Source organism: Buteo buteo, chromosome 23 (assembly GCF_964188355.1).
Source record: "Buteo buteo chromosome 23, bButBut1.hap1.1, whole genome shotgun sequence".
Lineage (NCBI taxonomy): Eukaryota > Metazoa > Chordata > Aves > Accipitriformes > Accipitridae > Buteo > Buteo buteo.
In genome coordinates this window covers 345363-365061 of record NC_134193.1, presented here as the reverse complement: position 1 = coordinate 365061, position 19699 = coordinate 345363, and the positions used below count along the sequence as shown (strand labels likewise).

Genomic DNA, 19699 nt, shown 5'->3' with positions numbered 1-19699 from the left:
CTATGAGGCAAAATTTATAACTCCTTTTACAAAATTACCCTAAATTGAAAGACTGTTGCATAATAAAATATGCCCTTTCAAAAAATTACCTCATCCATGACTCAATATCACTTTTGCTTCTTTACAGCACCAAGTGTTCAGGGCTGTAGCGATTTCTATTCAAGTCCTGAACAGAGTGACAGCACTGGTAAATGCCAGGCAAGTTAACACCTTAATCGCACCAAATCGCTTCAGACCATGTTGTTTTGAATCTGCTCTTAAAATACTTGACAAAGCTCAACCAACTGATCACTTAAAGTTTTCAGGACTCCACACAGATTCTCCTTTGCGAGGGATCATTTCAGTCTGACAAAGAGTAAATACAACAGTATTTAATGACACAACTGTTTTAAATCAATGCCATTTCATCCTCTGAGAAACTGCACCACAGGAATTAAGACATGGTAATATTTGTACCTGTGTTCTTTGTGTTCCAGTAACTGACAGTCTCTGCATGTCAGCCTGTCACATGTTTCACAGAAAAGTTTTAACTGCTCTTGTTTGTGGACAGGACAGAAAACAGGACGTTGACCAGATGCTCCCACGGCCTCTGTTTTTAAAAATAAACCATTTTTGCATTTTAAAATAAAATTTAGACAATCTGAAGAGCAAAGCAACTAACTTCCAAGTAATAACTAAGAATTTGGACAAAGACAACTACAGACCTGTTCTTACCCTAAAGTTACCGTGAATACATTCTCATTGAAATATTTACAGTGACAGTGGTTTATAGTTGTTTCCGCTTTATTGTATTCAAAGAGAAGGAGGAATTCCTCTCCTATCACGAACACTCAAAAGACACTGGCACCTTTGAGAATGTAAAAACTGTACACAAACACCAGGATCGTGTACACATGTTTAAAGATTAAATTGCGTGTAATTTCACCTCTGACACACTGAAGGATGGATCAAACCTCACAAACTTAGATAGTGTCAAACACCCATAGGTTTTCTAAATTATCACTTCAGAACCTTTATAAACATCATTAAGTCATATGCAACTGAAGTGGTAAATGCAAAGCAAACATTGCCCATGTTAAAAGTTACTTAAACCCCAGCTAAACTGCTTAACTTTTCCACTTAAGCAAATAACAGGTAACGTCAAAAAATAGTTCTGAGTTTACAAAAAAGTGCTGCACAGTCTTCTAAAGATATTTTGAGCTTAGCACAGAGGAAAGCAGCCTTTGGAAGATACAGCAGGTAAGGTTTGAAACATTAATGTCTTCCTCAGTCTCCACCATTTCTGAAGCTTGTTATATCATGCAAGTTATTGTAAAGAAAGAGAGCTCATGAATCTACAGCTGACACTCATTAATAGAAATTTGAAGTCTCCAGTGCATATCTTCAATTCTAACACAAAAGAACGGAACAAGCTTATCTGAGAAAATAATGAATAGTCATTCCCCACAATCAAAAGAGTTAATAAGGATTGCTGTATGTCGGGTCAAAGGAAGGCTACGTTTTCGCCATGTGCTAGCATACCAACTACACGTGGGCTTCCATCTTCATAAACACTAACCTAAATTTCTGACAGAAAGTTTACTTAATGGGAACCACCATTTTTTGGCACCTCTGCACTCAGATTACTGAAGGGGAAGCGAAGCTATAGGATCACCTTGACATTCACAACATAGCACACCTAATGAAAAACATGAGTAATTCTTTGTAGGGCCCTGTAATTTGATTTCACCTTAAGGGTATCTTGTCTACTATGATTAATACATTTAAGCTTAAATAGGTAATATTTCTTATTAAACAATACCCATTAAGAAATACAGGGAAACCTCTCCAAAAATGAAGTTTATTTGATAGAGCAGGTGAAATAAGATCATTGTCTAAAAGAACTAAGCTCAACAGCAAACTTTTTAACTATCAATATGATTTTGACAAGAGTTGGCAGAAAGCAAAGCAGTGTTACTCCTTTGAAATGGCACAATGAAACAATCATGAAGATCTTAATTTATTTTAAACGTAGAGAGCGAGCAAAATGTCAAGATATCTCTTCCTCAATATGATCAGCCTTCATATACATCCAGACTGTGTAGAACCTACAGGTCCTTCTAATCAGGATTTTTATCCCATTTACAAATAAAATCTTCTAAGCTAAAATCCAGTTACCTTTTACTTGTTTTGAGACTGTTTTCCACATTACTTCAGTAGGTTACAAACGACATATGGTCAAACGATAGTTTAAGAATTAACTTCTAATAAAGCTGCACGTCTAAAACTGTACGCACACTTTGCACATTCGATTTTGCTAATTGAAAGAGATATTAAACCTAAAATAAATTCAAATTCCATATTTACTCAGCAATATCAATACAACAGTAACATCATATTGAATATGACTATAAGCTTATCTGTATATACTTTTCTACTGGGAGAACTATAATTGCTCCTTATAACCAAGTACAGCAAAATGTATAATTTAATTTCCTTGGCCAATGGATAAGATCACCAATATGTCAGTTCTCTCCAGATTTCAACCCCTCCATTTAGTTAGTTATTCTACTAAATAAAAGGATTATTAAGAATGGATCTAAATCCTTTCCAAAGACTGCAGTCTCATTCTGTTTCTTCCATACTTATGGTGTTTTTTACAGTGGACATCAAACTGCACAAAGTATTAGCAAATACCCATTTTAGTTTAAAATTTAGTTTTTTTCCTCTATTTTTAGACCTACCAATTTTGCACTGGTAGCTTTTTACTAAACTTTTCTCAAATCTTTGGGGAAAGCCATCCAGCTCATTGTTATCTAAATAATCCTCCCTCTCTCTTTTTTACATGTGCCAAAGAGAAAATGTTTTTACTACAGGCAGGACTAAATGATATCCAAACACTCACCTGAAGATACATCCTCTTTTTTTCTGATCATATGATCTTTAGTAAATTTTACACGCTGATGAGCTTCTATGCAAGTCTTGCACAACCATTCCCCACACTCTACACAAAATCCAACAGCACTAGCATTATCTTCACAGCTTGTACACACCTGCAAAAGGGAAACAGTCAGTTACCATCATTTTCCCAGAAAGCATTAACATGTACAGAAAACAAAACCAGCATGTGAATTGCAGCAAGCAGGAAACTGCCATACCTGTTCTGACTTCTCATCGGAGCTGCTTGGTGTTTCTGACGTGTCTTTTACAAAGTAGTTATCCACCAGATCTATCTGTCTGCATTCTTGGCGGCATATTGGACATCTGATTACACCAACTGCAAAACAGAAAAAGTCTACTGTCCAGTCTGTCTCAAGACAAGCATCAAGAGAGGTGTGCCTAGATAGTCAGGTGTGACACTAGTGATGTTCATGAAAATGTCTAAGTAGCAGTGTGTCACAATATTCTCCCAGATACAAACAGAGGATGTTTTCTAACATAACCTATTTCCATGAGGTCAGTGAGGCAGAGGCAGTAATAGAAACTACCTGAAGGTTTCAGTGTTTTTTCAAATAGTGTCCTGCAGGGAAGGCCAATACCAAAACACACACGACTTGATAGCAAAAAATCCTCTCATGCCAACTACATCTGCCTTTCTTCAGCACCTAGAAAACTTTGCTCATATAGATGTAAATGTAAACACACATAGCTTCAACACTGGATATCAATTAGACTAGTTCCCTTCCAGTATCCTGCTTTTTTATGCTCTGTAATTGCTAAATTAGAGTTTTAAGTCCTCAGCAGGGCTGAGAAGAAGTTACTACATGAACCAAATTCACATTTAAAGATGTTCTATGAACAACCTACATTAAAGGTTTGAAAACTTATTTACCACTAAGTGCTTAACACTATCTTCCCACAGGTGTCATCTAGTCTTAAATCAACTTGCTATACAATTTTATTGTGAACATAATTTCAAGGAGAAGCTTTCAAATTGACTAGGTATTTTTATACACTGGGACACCTGAAACAACTTTGAAAAGTAACTGTAATTAAGTGATGCTCAACTCCTTTGTGGATATTCAGGTAGAACAGTAAGACTTATTTCAGGGAGATTAATTACATTATAGTAAAATAGCATTAATTTTTTCAAGTGCTAAAATTAACAATGTCTTCAGAAGACAGAAGATTCACTGCAGAGCAACAACAATAATCCAACTAAGAATTCCCTGTCTCATCAAACCAAACACGCTTCAAGAGCGGGATGTGAAAAATATTTCAGTATCTACATGTACAAGAGCTTTCATATACACAATGAAGCCTCTCACATATGGAGAGCCTTCAGATTTTCTTACTACTGAAAGACAAAATTATTTAGGGAATACTATATAAAAGCCATCTATCAGCTGATGTGTATAGACTTACAGAACAAAAATTTCAAACATTTGCCATTAAAATTATTCCATCTACAACAGACCACAGCTAAACCCGACTTTTAGTGCTGCCTTTGGTTAATCACACAAAACACTGCAGAAAAAGAAAAAAAAAAAGCAGCCCAAGATCTATGATCTTTATACAATGCAAAGTCAAATTCCACAGATGCAAACTGCTTCCTGTAAGGCAGGTTTAGTTTTGTTTTTAAACTAGACAAAACACTGAAAGCTTGAATAAAATAGAACGATACAACTGGCAGTCCATGGGCTGGATTCTGACCACGGATAATTCCACCTTGCCCATTTCTTCTGTCCAAGAGGACATAGGGAACAAACAGGTAGTCCATAAATACTGCTCTCTCAGTCAAACACTGACTTTTTGCACCTTCATGTTCAAATACACTTTGCACACAAGGTGCCACCAGTGTTCTGCACATATCTCAATAGATCACAATCCTAAGACAAGGCCTTGCAATTCTCATTCAGCATATTATACTTCCTTTCCACATCTCAATACCCATTATTTCCAACAATAGCTTTCCAGTATTATATGAGCCACTACACATCCCATACTCACTCATATCCTGGTCTTTTAACCTAATATAAAACAAATTAATGCAGCATCATTTGTACTAGAAACCAAACTGCATTACTGAAAAGATACAGATGTGGCTCATTTTGTGAGGGGAGAGGGAAAAGTAGAGAAAAATCACACTGAAATAGCATTTACATAGAAGAAAAACAGAAAGAAATCCTTACCTGTCAAAACTTGAGATAATTTGCAAGCTAACAAAGTTTATGGTAAAAATTTAATGAGAATGTATTTTAGGACAAACTAAGGTTCAAATGTTTATATAACCTACTAGAAAAAACAAGGTTTCACTGCCAGTTTCAGTCCAAAAAAATTCTTAGGTAAGAAAATTAAAATGAAGTAAAAATATCCTACTTGTACTCCAGCAGAACTTATTACATTGTTTTTCTGCATCATTTTAAATTAGAAGCTTAATACTGTTTAAAAAAAACAAACCCAAATCAAACACATTAGCCCTAGTACACACATTTCCACTGTAACTCTGCTTTCAAAACAGGCATGTAACTACTTCCAAGGAATGTATCAGACAGCACACAACAAAAAAAATTGTTAAAAGATCGATTTTTTTCTAAATCACAGCTGAATTAGAATTAGACATATTCATAGAAATTATGATCATCAGACTGGTTTATGATGTCCCCCAAATCCTAATTACTACCACAAAGACTTCCTATGTTCTCAGCGATGGCTTCCCATTATTTTGAAGCCATAAATCGATATCCACAGGTTAACATCAGCAATAAAGTGAAGAGCTGAAAATCAGGAAGTTTCTTTCAGACTTCACATTTCAAATCCCATATAGCTCAGTTTCACCTAACCATAAAACAGAAATGCTTCTTCCCTGGCAAAAATTTTAGAAGAAATAGTAAGTATTGACCGCATCACATGAAACTCTGCACTGAGGGTCTAAAACATTTTAAACAGCAGTTCATTTCTGATTTACAGTACACTATCATCACAATATTGTCATCAGCATTAGCTACAGGAACACAGTTATACTTCAGGTGCCAAACCCCCTCCCCTCCCCCCCCAAAAAAAGCATCCCACAAATGTCACCAGCAATCTACAGATGCTCCTGTGAATATCCGTACCTCCATGAAGAAATCCAAGAACAATCAGCCTTGGACCTAAAAGGCCACAGAAAATGATGAACTATTTTACAAGAGATGCAGATAACAGAAGTGGGCTTCTAAGTTTCTTACTCTGCATTTAAGAGGACTGACATCACCGTTTTTCTACTTGTTTATATCACAAACCTCACAATGGTATATAAGACCCGTAACAACCATGAGCATAAACACTTATTACCTCTTTTCCACAGTACTTGATATACGCAGCTATACATACCAAATTTTCCCCTCCCTGCCATTTCCAGTAACATTGTGGTGAAATGAACTACATCCTACTCTCAATTAATTGAGCAGTTAAGATCGGATTCTACTTTTTGTCACACAATTCTCCAGACTTTATACAGAACAGCAAAAATCTTTTCAATCCTACATGTTTACTGTCTGCCATCCACCGCTACATACAACATGTAGCCTAACCTGAGTTTTGTTTCTCTCCTTTTAACCTACCTCAGGCTGATTTAAGTGAGAAGCAGGAATAATTTCCTACACGGAAATTTGGTTTGAGAGTCACCAATCCAGCAGGTAGGAAAAGCCTGCCTCGCATTGTCAACCCCACTCAAAGGAAGACAGGTTTCACTTGCCATCTTCTCACATCATGAGCCATTCCCCCCTACCAGAGTTTCCAAAGCCTGCAACAGAGGGAGAAAAGAAACTCCCAGATTCCTTGCGACATGCTCCTAAGGAGTCTCCTGACACAGTCAGGAGGAGCAATTAGTCCAAGACACTACTCTGAGCTGAAGAAAACCACAAAGGAGAATGGACAGAAGCACATCCCTGCAAGAAGGCAGTCAGGGATGGATCTGTAAGAACTATGGCAGGAATTAGCCCTGGGGAGCTGCCTGAGCTGCCCTGCACCCCAGCTCTCTCCAGCAGACTGATGGGACTCCAGGCAGAGCCCATGGCAGATGGAATCAGGAATGCTGGCCACGTCCCCAAAACGGTGACTACCCCGGGAAGGGCTGACCCGACCCTGCCCTGCATGGGAGTCCACATCTCTGCAAATCAGGCTGTGGATCGCAACTGCAAAACCAAGGAAAAGCCACACAACAAGAACATTTTGGTACGGCTCCAGCTCTCTTGGCAACTTCTGTCAAGGTTATGACCTACACTTCCAACTGAAGCAGAACATAGAATACCTCAGGTGAAGAGTTTTGTCAGAGCAAAGAGAGGCAAGTCGCACAAATTTTACTATGCAACACATGTTGAACTGCTGGTTATACAACTGCTAGAAGTCACATCTTCCTTACATTGCACATTAGATGTTCTTATTTGTCAGTCAAAGACTTTATTAAGAACACTAATGAGAGTAGCATCTATGTAATCCTTTTAACTGCTTATGATTTAGCTAAAGCACACTAAACTAGACCACAGACATCAAAGGATGTCAGAAAGTGCAAAACTGAAGTAAATAGAGGAGAAAAAGTAATTCTGTTTTCATAAAAACAGAAAGACTGCTAAAAAATCTGCAACATAATCCAGCAGCAAATCACGATGGAACATTTCAAAGAACTTAAGATTTTGAATAGGAGATGCTTTTAATCTACCATTGCCAACTAACACCTAAACCTGCAACAAAAGTATTTTTCTTAATTGTAACTCTGAACTATGAGAATTACCTTGTATATGATTTTGTTTAAAGTTTCCCAAGGGTAACACCATTTCTCTGATGGCTATTTGTGCGCATCTCAAAACAGGCAATTTTTTCCAACAGGTTAACATGACTATGAAAGCCTTCCTCTTGAACTAGTTTCAACAGGAAATTTATTCAAAACTTCCTTAGAATTCATTTCTCCAGTCTGACATCTTAATCCTGACAACACTAAAACTCTTCCAAATTTTAAAAATGCTTGAGAGCTACAGAGATCGAAGGGGAAAGGCTTGATTCTCTATACTTCCAGTCTTGTAGGATCAAACCAGAGAAACCGTCTCCAGAGAAAGCTTATGTCAAGTCTTCAGCTACAATACTCACTCCAGCTTAATATTAAGGAATTCAGATTCTTGGTACTTTTAACATAAGTTGAAATCAACTGATCTGTCCCCAGTACATCTTTTCTAGCGAAGACACGTCCTGCCCAGTAAGACAATATGTGTTCAACTCATACCTACTACTTTTGCACAAGAAGAAAAAAACTGGAATTTTCTGAATATTATTCATTGCTCCCTACGTACACTTCTAAAAATTCCCTTCTGGAATTTCATCAAATGTTTCAAAGACCATCTGTAGAAGAGCAAGGCTTCCTGAGCCAGTAAGAATCAACCTGTTTCCTAGCCAAACTCACATACTACCATCCTCTCGATCTGGTCTTCTAGTTTTTGTTTACAAACACTAGAGAGAAGCTGGCTGGGAGCCTCCAGCACTGTAGCCCTGGGGTTAGAGAAAGGGGAAGTGGGGAGGAAGAAAGGGGAACACAGTTAGAACTAGCCATGGAAACTTACCTATTTGCTACAAACATTACACTAGCTAAAGCAAAATAGCTAATTTCTGCAAGAAGCTTCCATACTAAAGCATCCATACATTCACTTGTTGACTTCACGTATAAGTTTACTTCAGCCAACTTAAAATGAACATGTCACAGCCTAACCAAACACTTCTTAAACCTCAGAGAGAACAAAAAGCCATAATGGAAAATAAAGTCACTGAAGTTCTAACTCCAAGACAGCTCTTGACAACAAAATAAAGGGTATTGCTGATGGTGAGGAGATCATTGATCTCAATGGGGGAGGGCATGGCAAGCACACGATGTACACGATCAAGGGATAAGATGCTACAAAAAACACTTTGTACTTCAGTAGCACCATTCACCACTGGATCCCCTCCACCACTGGGCTAACGTAAGGAGTCTTTCCAGTAGTTCAAAATTATAAATTCAAAGTATCTCTCAAAGTGTATTCAAATATTGAACCCAAACACTTGCATTCCTATATATCCCTACTTACACAGTAAAATTTGTATTTTCATAAGATCCAAGTCCTTTAACATAAGCTCTGGTCTGTAATACAAAAATCTTTATAAATTCTTTAGTCGCTTCATGACATTCAAGAGTACTAAAACCCTAAAACATGAGTATAAAAAAGTAACTCTGACCTCACTTTAATACTCTAAAATACAATGTTTACAGTACCTTATGGAAAAGAAGTTGAACAGGAGTCAACAGCACACTCTTCAGCAAAAAAGACCAATGCATCCCAGGCTGCATTAGCAGGTACAAGCCAGCAGGTCCAGGACAGCAATCCTTTCCCTTTTCAGCACTCTGGGAAACCACACCTGAATACTGGGCCCCGTCTGGGACTCCCCAGTACAGGACAGGCTGACAAACTGGGGCAAGCCCAGAGCAGGGCTGGAACACACAACATGTGAGGAGAGGCCGCCCCTCTCAGACCGGGGACCTCATCACTGCCTGCAACTGCCCGACGGGGCAGCAGGGCAAGCCAGGCTCTTCCCAGAGGTGCGCAGAGAAAGGACAGGTATTAACACATACAGGCAGGAACAGGGCAAAACTTGCTTCAACACAATGTATTTCACATATTTACAAGGATGGGCAAACACTGCAACAGAGGCTCAGAGAAGTTGTGAAGTTGCCATCCCAGCAGACAAGGCCCTGAAGAACCTCCTCTAACCAGACCTGCTTTGAGCAAGAGGTCAAACTAGACATCCGTAAGTCCCTGCCAACCTATGCGATGCTGTGCTCCTTCAAGAATATTCATTTTAAAGAAATGGCTCAGATTTTCTGTTGATACTTAGGAGACCTCAATTAGCACTAGCCTAAAACTCTACCACACCATCCGCTGATAATCAAATCATCAACCTCTACAACCATAATTACTGTTGAGTGAACAGCATCATTTTAGACACCTGGTTTTAAACACACATCTTTGTTTTCTGTTGAAATGTCTCAGGCTGATTGCCAACAAAAAAGTACTAAATGAATAAAAGAAAATTCAAAATCCTTTCAGATGTTTACATTTTTATAATGATGATAAAGCTTCACAGTTCAGGAAATATTTGCAAGCACTCATGCAATCTAATAACTCAAGCTTCTGTTTTAAGTTCAAACTTGGCATGTATGCAGTCCTCTAAGGAATGAATCTCTGCCAGGTTTCATTTATTGGTTGAGAACACCAATTGCAGTTACTGCACATGCATAATACTTACTTCTCTCAAATGTAAGGGTCAAAACATGATTCTGCATAGCCATACATCAAAACCCTTGTTCTAGTTTCAGTGATTAGACCTTGAAACAAACCCTCACAGGGCAAGTGAATGACACAATCAGACTAAAATCTATCAGAATACATTAAAAAATAAACTAACTGCTTTCAAGGTCCACTCCTAACTCAGCCTTTTTTTTTTGGACAAACAATCCCTGCTTATATCACAGCTGTCATGCACTGAACTGACAACACATCATATTTTATATGAAAAACTGATTTATAGCAGTCACAGACATCAATTCTTATAAAAATAACACATACCTAGAATGTTCTTAAAAAACATTATTTTAAAATACACTATTAATTTAGACTGAAATTTAAGTTTCAGACCAAGATTTTTAGTAAGTCCGGAATATGAACTGAACATTTTTCAGGACTCAGCCTTTGCTGGCTCCAGCATATATTCATGACCCTCATTCATCAACACAGGAGAAAGCTAAAGAATCAAGAGAGTTCAGGTGATGTCTACTAACATTCACTGAAACTAAGATGGCCTGCATTTACATAGCCTAAGCAAACTATTTGATGCAGGAATTTTCAGCTTTCTAGACTGAAAATACAGTAACTACTACCAAACTCAGTTTAAGTGCTATGTCGCATTCTCATAGACATCATACCATTTTTATGTCCCCCTTCCAAAGCAAATTAAAAAGTTACTATGTAATTTAAGGTGTGACTAATACACAGTTTCTAAATACACAAACACTGGGTATGGGAGTTAAATCCAGCATATCAAAATAATTTACGATACTATACATTATAGCACTCAGTAGTGAATATATTGTTCCTCAAATTATACATACGCGCACATTAACCAATTGTGTGTGTTTCCCTTAGGCCCTCTGAAAGCATCTTGCAGCTCTTTTTTAGTTTTTCAGCCTAATGAAGATTGTGACATTCACAAGGAGCTGGGAGAGACACACATTCTCTCTATTGAGATAATCTTCTTAAGAGAGATTGTAAATATCTCCATGAGGCAGTGAAACCTCAAAACAACCTATCGTCCCAGGAACAGCAGTAGGTACATAAAAAGTTGTTTTGCGGTATCTGTAACCATCTGAAATCTCTAACTTAGAAATAAACATTTTTCAGAATACTGTGATACAAATACAAGAAGGCATTTTCTTGTAACCTATTCAATCTGAAAGAAAGAATCCAGTTGGACAGCTGAAACACCAGGAGTAAAGAAATCATCTATCCACCAAATAAAATGCACATTCCAATGACCTATTAAGTCATTAAACTGAATACAAGATGATACTTTTTATGTTAAACGTCATGAAAATACGTTTTAAACGTATAAGCCCCAAAACTTCTGATTTTTTTTCCCAACATAAACGTAAACAACAGCCCCGCTCCCAAAATTCTTTCACCAGTGCAATAGGTATGAACCTACCAGTTACCTCCTTATAATACAGCAAACCGCAACATTACGTAATTGTTTCAAACTTTAGTCAGTGTTTCTCAAACTTCTAGGAATTGAGACCATTTTTCTGTCTCCATTAGCAGTATCTCTCAACAGAGTGGCAACAGGGTAGAAGAAGAGATGCTGATATAGACCACAAACTACTGCCTTCAAGCATCCTTACTGTTTTCTCTATGAAAGCAGCAGCATGCTTTCATCAGGGAAGGGTACTGTCACTCAGAGAACTGCTCTGTAGATACCGACCTCACACTCAACTCCTAGTAAGCAGCTTCTACAGTTATTAGCCAATAAATACACATATTTACTATTTCAAGTACTGACAGCTCTTACAGAGCAAAATCTGAAACTAATTAAGAAAGCAACCAGAAAAACTGTCAAAAGAAAAATCCAGTTCTTTTCTATAGCACCTGTAATTTTCTCATCTAGGTGTAGAGACACTGAAAAATAGCAGGCAAATTTAAATGCACATAAAATAGTACAGTATATAATCCAGCAGTGAGAGCCTGCAGTTAAGTGCAACCTGCTTCAGGTGTAGCTATGGGTACCACTTCCCAGTAATTCTTCCCTCATGAAAAAACACCTGCTCATGGTTAAGGAGACTAGAGAAGCAGAAGTGGAAGTAACACTCATGACTATCAAAACCCATGCCAACAGGAAAGGAACCTACATGACTAAGCAATGTGGTACTTCTCTGTATGTTGAGAATGTCCATTTTGTACCTGATTTACTGGTAAGCATTTCATGTGCCATTCAACTAAATCCATTTACAATGTGCAGAGAGAGCTGTCCACAAAACTGCATCTTCTGGTTGGTCAATGTCTCATTCTTAACTGACCTGCTGAGCTAATACATTTGTTCACACAGACTTATGTACCACTACAGATGGATCATCCACATCTCTACCAGTATTCTCTCCTAGACCCTATATGCACATCTTGCTCACATCATCTAAAAGTTTTCAATGCAGCAATCCAAAGATGAATTCTTACTTCTCCAAAGCACACAATCAAGGATTCTTAAAATGTGTATAACAAGGACTGACATTCCAGTTTACGTATACTTCAGAAGCTACACTTCGTGTTGTTCCCACACTTGTATCCTAACAGGCACAGCGGGATTCAGATAATTCCTGCTAATTGCTAATAAAACAAACCTAGCTTTCCAAGTTCTGTGCCTATCACCAGCATATATAATGCAAAACATAGAATCTTGAATTTAACAAGAAGGATCAAAAGACCAACCTAGTGCTTTATTTAATGCACTATCTTTTCAAAACTGACAGACTTTCTAAGACCACATCCTAGATGAACCACTTCTGAACAGTTTGGATGAAAGAACCACTACCAAGCCAGGTTAATTCCTTCACTATGCAACCCAGGAAAGGCTTGAGTCCTTGCTAAAACCAGAAAGATGTCACCAAACAAGGTCTCTTTGACCACAAGGCCCAGTGAAGACCTGTAAAACCACTTACCAGGGCCCTAGCTTGGTCTGTAAACCACAGCGTGTGAGTCACTCCATTAAAAGCTCCAGAAGCTTTTCAATTCCATCCCTGAACACATAAAATAAAAAAATTAAATTCAAGCTGTGATTTCAATAAAAACACCTGGAAGGAGCAGTCTACCCTTGTTCCATGGCACAAAAGTTACATACGCCTAGAGTACACAGGCACAGCCAGTCAAGTGACAAACAGCACCGCAGTGTTTTAACTCAGTCCTCAGGAAACACGTACCTGAAAGCAGGTGTGCTACACACACCACTTGCAAGTGAGCGTGTAATACTGTAACAGCGAATTAGATTTTGCGCAGACAAATTTTTTTTCAAGTGCTGTACAACTCGGCAGTTGAACACCTCCTCGCAGACACACCTCTACTGCAGCACCCCGAAAGCCAAAGCAAAACAAAACGCACAACGCAACTCACACCGTAATTCCAAGAACTTCCAAGTTTCAGCCTAAGTCGGTTGAAAATACAAAGTCAGCTGCTGGCGGGCGTCCTAAGACAGACCGCGGAGGACGAAGGCACCAGAAACACCGGCGGTCACGTACGCAACCTCTCCGGGTACAGCTACCGAACAAGGCCGAGAAAAGCCACGGACTCAAGCCCCGGGAAAGCAAAGCCGGCCGCCCGCCCGCCGCCACAAGCGAGAAGCCGGCGAGCAACGCGGAGAAGCCGCGGGCGGGCGGGCGAGCGAGCGCCCAGCCGCCCCCCGCCCTCACCTTGCTGGATGTCGCCGTTGGCCCCGCCGGGCACGGGCACGCTGAGCTGCCGCTCGGGCTCGGGCAGGCAGCGCCGGCAGAAGGAGTGCAGGCAGGGCAGCAGCTTGGGCTCGGCCTCCCGCCGGCTCTGCAGGCTCTGCGCGCAAACGGCGCAGGTGTCCAGCAGCGAGAAGGGCCCCGGCGCCGCCGGTGTGAGCGGGGGCACCGGGCTGGGGCCCGGCCCCGGAACGACGCCGGGCCCCGCCGCCGCCTCGGCCTCGGCCTCCCCGAGAGCGCGCTCCGCCGCCGCCGCCGCGCCCGGGCTCTCCCGCTCCTCGGGCGGCGCGGCGGCGGAGGGGGACGCGGCCGCAGGCTCCAGGCCGCCGCCGCCGCCCGGCCCGGCCTCGGCAGCCCCCTCCCCGCCGCCGCCGCCTCCTTTGTTTTCCGCCATGTTTCCTCCTTTGAACCCGACTCCCCGCTCCGCGCACGCACGGCGTCACCGCGCGCCGTGCGCGCGCCCCGACAGGCGGGCGGGCCCGAGGCTGGCGCAGGCGCGCTCGGTGCGGCGCGAGAGGCCGTGCGCGGGAGCGCGTACTCCGCCGCCAAGGGGGGCGTCGGCGAAGACGGAGTCGTGACGCTCCGCCGGCCAGGGCGGGGCGCGGGCCTGTCACCGCAACGCGGGGTGAATCCCCACTGGTCGGCGTCGGCGGCCTCCCAACCAATCGCCCCAGAGGGAGCCGGCGGCCCTGGGGGCGGGGCTCGCAGCGAGCCCCGCCCCCCGGTCGCGGCCCCGGTCCCGAGCCCAGCGCCTGCTGCGGCCGCGGCCCTGCCCGCGCCTCCAGCAACCGGCGCCCTGCCGCGCGGGAGGCCGTCACGGCCCGGCTGCGGCGCCAACGGCAGAGACGCGCCAGGCGGGAGGAGCTCCGGCGTTTGCGAGGGCTGCGTCGTGACGGGGAGAGCCGAGGCCCGTTACGTACCCCTGCCGAGGAACCAGCCATCGCCTACGGTAAGGAACTCTGTCCTCACCGCGGGAACCGAGGGGGCCGCGTCCCAGAGACACGCGCGTCCTGGCCGAGGTTGCGGCAGCCGGCGGTGGAGGTCGGGAGGAGCAGGTGAGCCGCGGGGACGGTGACGTACCACCAGGCTGCAAGACCTACGAAAATACAGTCACTGTACTGCACCAGGCTTACGATGGATCATTAGAAACACGCATTAGGAGGTAACTGGACGATTGACGCCACACCCTCGTAGCGCGGGGGATAAAACCCCTAACGAAAATCCCCTCGGGCGCAGGCTGTTTGGCTGGGACACCTCGTGCACAGGAACGAGTATTCACCTTTGCAACGCTACTGCAACGTTGCGTACTAGCCTCTCTCCGGGGCTGGCACGGGCCATTTAGGAATGCTGCAACGCCAAGCAGCAGCCTCTTCCCCAGACACAGCCTCCCACACCGAATTCAAGATTACGCACACCAACCACGCAGTGCTATGGGGTGGGTTCACTCGGCAAAGCCCACCTCGTTGGCAGCACTCGGGCCGTGTTGTGAACATGAAGCAGAAGCCATACATTTAGCAAAACAACATTTATTACAGGCATAGGGGAAAACGCAAAAACATGGAATAGGTGTTTTTAAGAGCTCCTGCTTTAGATATGTAAGGAGTGAAACAATTCACAGTACGCTTAACAGTGCCCATAGTACATCTGAACAGGACGTTTTGAGTCTACCCTGCCTCCTGCCCAGAATGTAAAACAAGAAACAATGAAAATACCTTTGTATCACCTCACACAACTGCAACTAGAGGTGTCTACGAACACATAGCATCTCCAAAGTTTTTTGTTTTGTTTTTTTAAGACATGCTGCAGTAAGACAGTAGGGATTAAGTCACTGGAAGTCTTGCTGGATATTCTCCTTGTTTGCTTCCCCATGCTGCTGTTTGATTTGTGAAATTTCATTTTCTAGCTGCACAATAGTTCGTTCAATCTCATAATTTTTACTGACAAGAGACACCCATCTGGAAGAGAAAAGAAATAAAAAAGCCTTCAAGTGTTATTTAACAGTCCTCTGATTTTGAAATAAAAGACAATTATTGCTCCAAAGAAAGCATAAAGACACAGAATAAAGCAGTATTTTTCTCAGTACATGATAAGCCTCAATTGATATCAATGGTAATTTGAACCATCAAAGTGATAAAAAGTAGTTTTTAACCCTGTTAAACCTTAACGTACAAAATTTAGTTTACTGGACTCAAATTCACTAACTTCCAATACTTAGATAAAGAAGAGTTTAAGAAACAATTTGGCCAATTTCAAGGAGCTAATATGCCCTCCTTTTCATATCTGTTGCTCATTGATTCACTTCACCACGGTAACTATTATGTAGACCTGAATTACAAATCCTTTAAAACACTTTGTGCAAAGCAACAGTATTCATGTGATTACATCCTACAATAGTACTGAAAGATCACTGATGCTCTGCATGGAAGAATTTCAAGCAGAAGATATACTTGTGGAAGATTTAACAGAAAAATTCTAGATACTCACGTAGATTCCATTTCTCGTAGCTTAGCCCCAGCTGTGAGCTGCATGTTCTTTCGCTGCCAGTTCAGATCTTGAATATTTTTCCTGGGGAGAAAAAGATCCATGTATTTTTTGGTCTACTTTACAATTGGTAGTATCTGCTGCTAATTTCAAAATATACCTAATCCCTAAAAGTACTACCAGAAAACACTTGTGTAGCCAGGACCGTAACTACAACATATAGATGGACAAATCCCAGTACAGGGCTGCACACAGAACCCCGAGATAAATAAAATATAATTTTAAAAAAAAAACACACAAAGAAACCCCAATACAACAAAAACAACAACAAAATATCTTCCACTCTGCTACCAGCAAAACTTCAAACATTCAAGCCTACTGCTCCTGGACAAGTCCAGAACAGAGAAAATGTTTTGTTCTCTCTGAAAAAAAAGTCAGAAAAGGAAAGATGAATGGCTAATCATGCACAAAATTCAGTAATACAATGAAGCACCCAAGAAGTGCAGAATGCTTAAAATACTTTGGTCTTAGTTCACACTGCTAACGCTTGTACTCTGTTAGCCTCCTTGCCATACATCATGGTGTTCTTTATTTAGCCTTCCCAACTTGAGTTCTGCTTCTACCCTTTCCCACACCGATTCTGTTGAAGACAGCAATTCCAGCTAATCTAAACACACAGGTACTGATAAAAGATACAAATCACTATGCAGCTTGCCTTCTACCCATGTCCCAAGTATACACTCCCATCTTCAGGCTAAAAATGACAGTAGTTCACCTAAATCTGAAAGCTGAAAAGCGTTACTTGCCAAGTCCATAGCATGCTGTCTAAATAGAGTGAATTATGAAGGCACATCATTTCAATATACCACGACCTCCATCCCCGAGTAATCCATCTGTGTAAACTCATTAAAGCATCCACTTTAAAATGACAGGCCAAGCCTAACATCAGGGAACATGTCTTCGCAGAGACAACTGCACACTAAATAAGTGTCTTATCAGCAGCAAAAAGAAAACATGACTGCATTTCAAGAGGATTCCACCACAATCCATTCTGTTCAAAGCAGAGGTTCGGACAAAACAAAACACAACAAACACAAAGTTTGAGTGGCATAGGCATTATGAATGTAACCGCTTGGGGAGGGCAGGGTCAGATTCCTTATCTATTGTTATTACTGGGTCTTTTTTCCTATGATCACAGCAGCAGCATATACACAAGCCTTTGTATAGCTTGGGGTGGGGGGTGGGAAGAGGGGTTTTGCTTTCAACCTCCAACTTAAGTATGAAAATATGAAAAAGAATAACTCACCTCAACTTCTGAAGCTCTTTCTGGGCTTGTTCTATCATATGAACCAGATGTCTAATAGCAGAATGCAAGCAAAGCATTAGGAAAACATACAATTGCTAGATCGGACCCATTTAACCTGCAATTTAACTCTCCAGTTAAGGAAGCAACAAGCCGCTTCAATGCAAACACCAGACAACTTGTTCTGAGTGCAGCCTGTGCTCGTCACTCCTGAAGGGAATGACACAACGCCAAAACGCTCCAACTGTAACATATGCAGTTTTACGACATAAACCTTCAATAATCGCTATGGTCAGTCCTTGCCATCAGACAGCATCATAAAAACATATCCATTAGCTGATCAAGTTTTATCTTCAAGCTTGTTACTGTATGCTTGTGCTATTCTGACTAGAATGCTATTGTAACATCTCCCTACCTTATCACTCATCTTCTAAATTTAATTCTAAAACTACCCATAACCAATTTGTATTATTGCTTCCCTCATATAACATTGTCAGAGCACAAAGAGTTCTTTTCACTTCCTAACATATGCACAAGCTAGTAGATCCTCTACCTGCCACCCTTCTCCTAAGCTAAGCTACCCTTTGCCTTCTCGCAAAGGTTAAGTTGCACCTTCCCTTTCTCCACACCTTTATCTAAGGGTAAGCTAACCCTTCTGAAAAGCGGACGTTAACATTCTCTGCCTGAAATAACCCTGGTGCTTCCTGCAGCCACACTGCCTACAACTTTTTTTGGCTTTTACGACAGCTTTATTAATAATGACTCCAGGCTGAGTGGGATCAGTGGTAAATCATCTTTATTTCCACTACTGAGTTATCCTTTTGCAGGCTGTCATTAGTCCCTTTAGTTATCCTCCCTTAAAGCCCATTATCACCAACTGCTACCCAAACAATAACTTAGAAAATTCAAGACTGGGATTTACTGAAACACAGTCTATTTCTTGGCCAGAGAGACGGCTCCTTCTCTTTCAGAGCAGCCTCCTTTTCTTCCACATACAGCTCTCTCAAAGGAGCTCAGTCATTCCAGGACACGTTCTAAAGATCCCCACCAGACTTACACGGGAAAACGTGAGAAATACACAGGAATTGAAGCCAGAACTTCAGCTATGTTCAGCAAAGCAGATGAAAGCCTTACTCGTTGTACACCTTCCAAGCGTTACAACCGTGTTGCGACATTAACTCCAGGTTCTCGATGCGGACCGCCTGGTGCTCCAGCTGCGCCATGGAGTTGTTGACACACTCCTGCCACGCCGTGATATCGTTCTTCTGGCCGGAGGACGGGGCTGGCAGCTCGTACCTAGAACACGCCGCCCGCCCGCCTCAGGAGAAGGCGCGGCGGGCACCGCTGCCCCGCCGGCGCTCCCGGGGGCGGCCGCGGCCAGCGCCGGGGGCGGGCGGCTGCTCGGGCCGCCCCGGCTCACCTCTTCATGCTGAGCAGCTCGAGGGGCTGCCGGGCCGCCAGGCGCTCGAACTCGTTCCGCATGATCTCGGTCTGCGGGGAAGGCAGCGGTGAGGCGGCGGCGGCCGGGGTGGCGAGGGAGGACCGGGGGGGGGAGCCGGCCGGGGTGCAGGGGAGGTTCGGGGTGAAGGGCGTGGGGCCGGCCGAGCCGCCTCACCTCGAAGGCGCTGTAGTCGTGCGCCGGCAGGTAACTGAGGTAGTTCTTCGTCGGCCGGTACCGCCGCGTCTCCTCCTCCACCAGCGCCGCGGCCTAGCGCACACGGGGCGTCAAGCAGGGACGCCGCCCGCCGCCCCGGCCCGCCCCCGTCGCCCCGGCCCGCACTCACCGCCTCCCGGACGCCCGGCGCCTCGTAGCCCTGGTCGAAGTAGGGCAGCGCGTCCACCACCACGTCGCCCGCCACCAACCCCGGCCCCGCCATCGTGCGCCCGGCCCCGCGCCCTGCGCCTGCGCCGGCCGCCCGCCAAGCGGCGCTGCCGCAGGGCGCCTGCGCGCC

The 19699-nt window shown here is 42.8% G+C and overlaps 2 protein-coding genes across 5 annotated transcripts in view; both read right to left on the bottom strand.

Annotated features, from left to right (window-relative positions):
* TRIM33 (tripartite motif containing 33) overlaps positions 1 to 14382 on the bottom strand; it is a 41754-nt gene extending 27372 nt beyond the window's left edge. For both annotated transcript variants that reach the window (XM_075055882.1, XM_075055881.1), the window contains exons 1-4: positions 13928 to 14382; positions 3138 to 3256; positions 2885 to 3032; positions 457 to 589 (exon numbers count right to left, since the gene is read on the bottom strand). In XM_075055882.1, coding sequence (XP_074911983.1) covers positions 457 to 589; positions 2885 to 3032; positions 3138 to 3256; positions 13928 to 14357 — 830 coding nt within the window. In that variant the 5' untranslated portion in view covers positions 14358 to 14382. The remainder of the gene's footprint in view (positions 1 to 456; positions 590 to 2884; positions 3033 to 3137; positions 3257 to 13927) is intronic.
* BCAS2 (BCAS2 pre-mRNA processing factor) lies at positions 3016 to 19689 on the bottom strand. Of its 3 annotated transcripts, XR_012654179.1 has the most exons (9): positions 19532 to 19689; positions 19363 to 19455; positions 19168 to 19238; positions 18882 to 19043; positions 17751 to 17801; positions 16448 to 16528; positions 15676 to 15918; positions 3138 to 3256; positions 3016 to 3032 (listed from the first exon to the last, which is right to left on the bottom strand). XR_012654179.1 is itself a non-coding variant. In XM_075055889.1 (7 exons), exons 1-7 carry the CDS (start codon positions 19622 to 19624, stop codon positions 15789 to 15791), a joined length of 681 nt encoding a protein of 226 aa, XP_074911990.1. In that variant the 5' UTR covers positions 19625 to 19689; the 3' UTR covers positions 15474 to 15788. The 3 variants fall into 3 exon arrangements, 1 of the variants encoding a protein (XP_074911990.1); XR_012654180.1 differs by lacking the exons at positions 3016 to 3032; positions 3138 to 3256 and adding an exon at positions 14969 to 15059; XM_075055889.1 differs by lacking the exons at positions 3016 to 3032; positions 3138 to 3256 and having other exon boundaries at positions 15474 to 15918.
* Between the last annotated feature and the right edge of the window lie 10 nt (positions 19690 to 19699).

Bases quoted from the DNA above. Each gene is read 5' to 3' on its own strand.
- BCAS2 (XM_075055889.1), bottom strand. From the start codon at position 19,624: ATGGCGGGGCCGGGGTTGGTGGCGGGCGACGTGGTGGTGGACGCGCTG. The intron at 19,044-19,167 runs GTGAGCCGGGGC...GGCGTGTTCTAG, and splicing joins GAGCTGCTCAGCATGAAGAG to GTACGAGCTGCCAGCCCCGT. The intron at 15,919-16,447 runs GTGAGTATCTAG...TTTCTCTTCCAG, and splicing joins CTACGAGAAATGGAATCTAC to ATGGGTGTCTCTTGTCAGTA.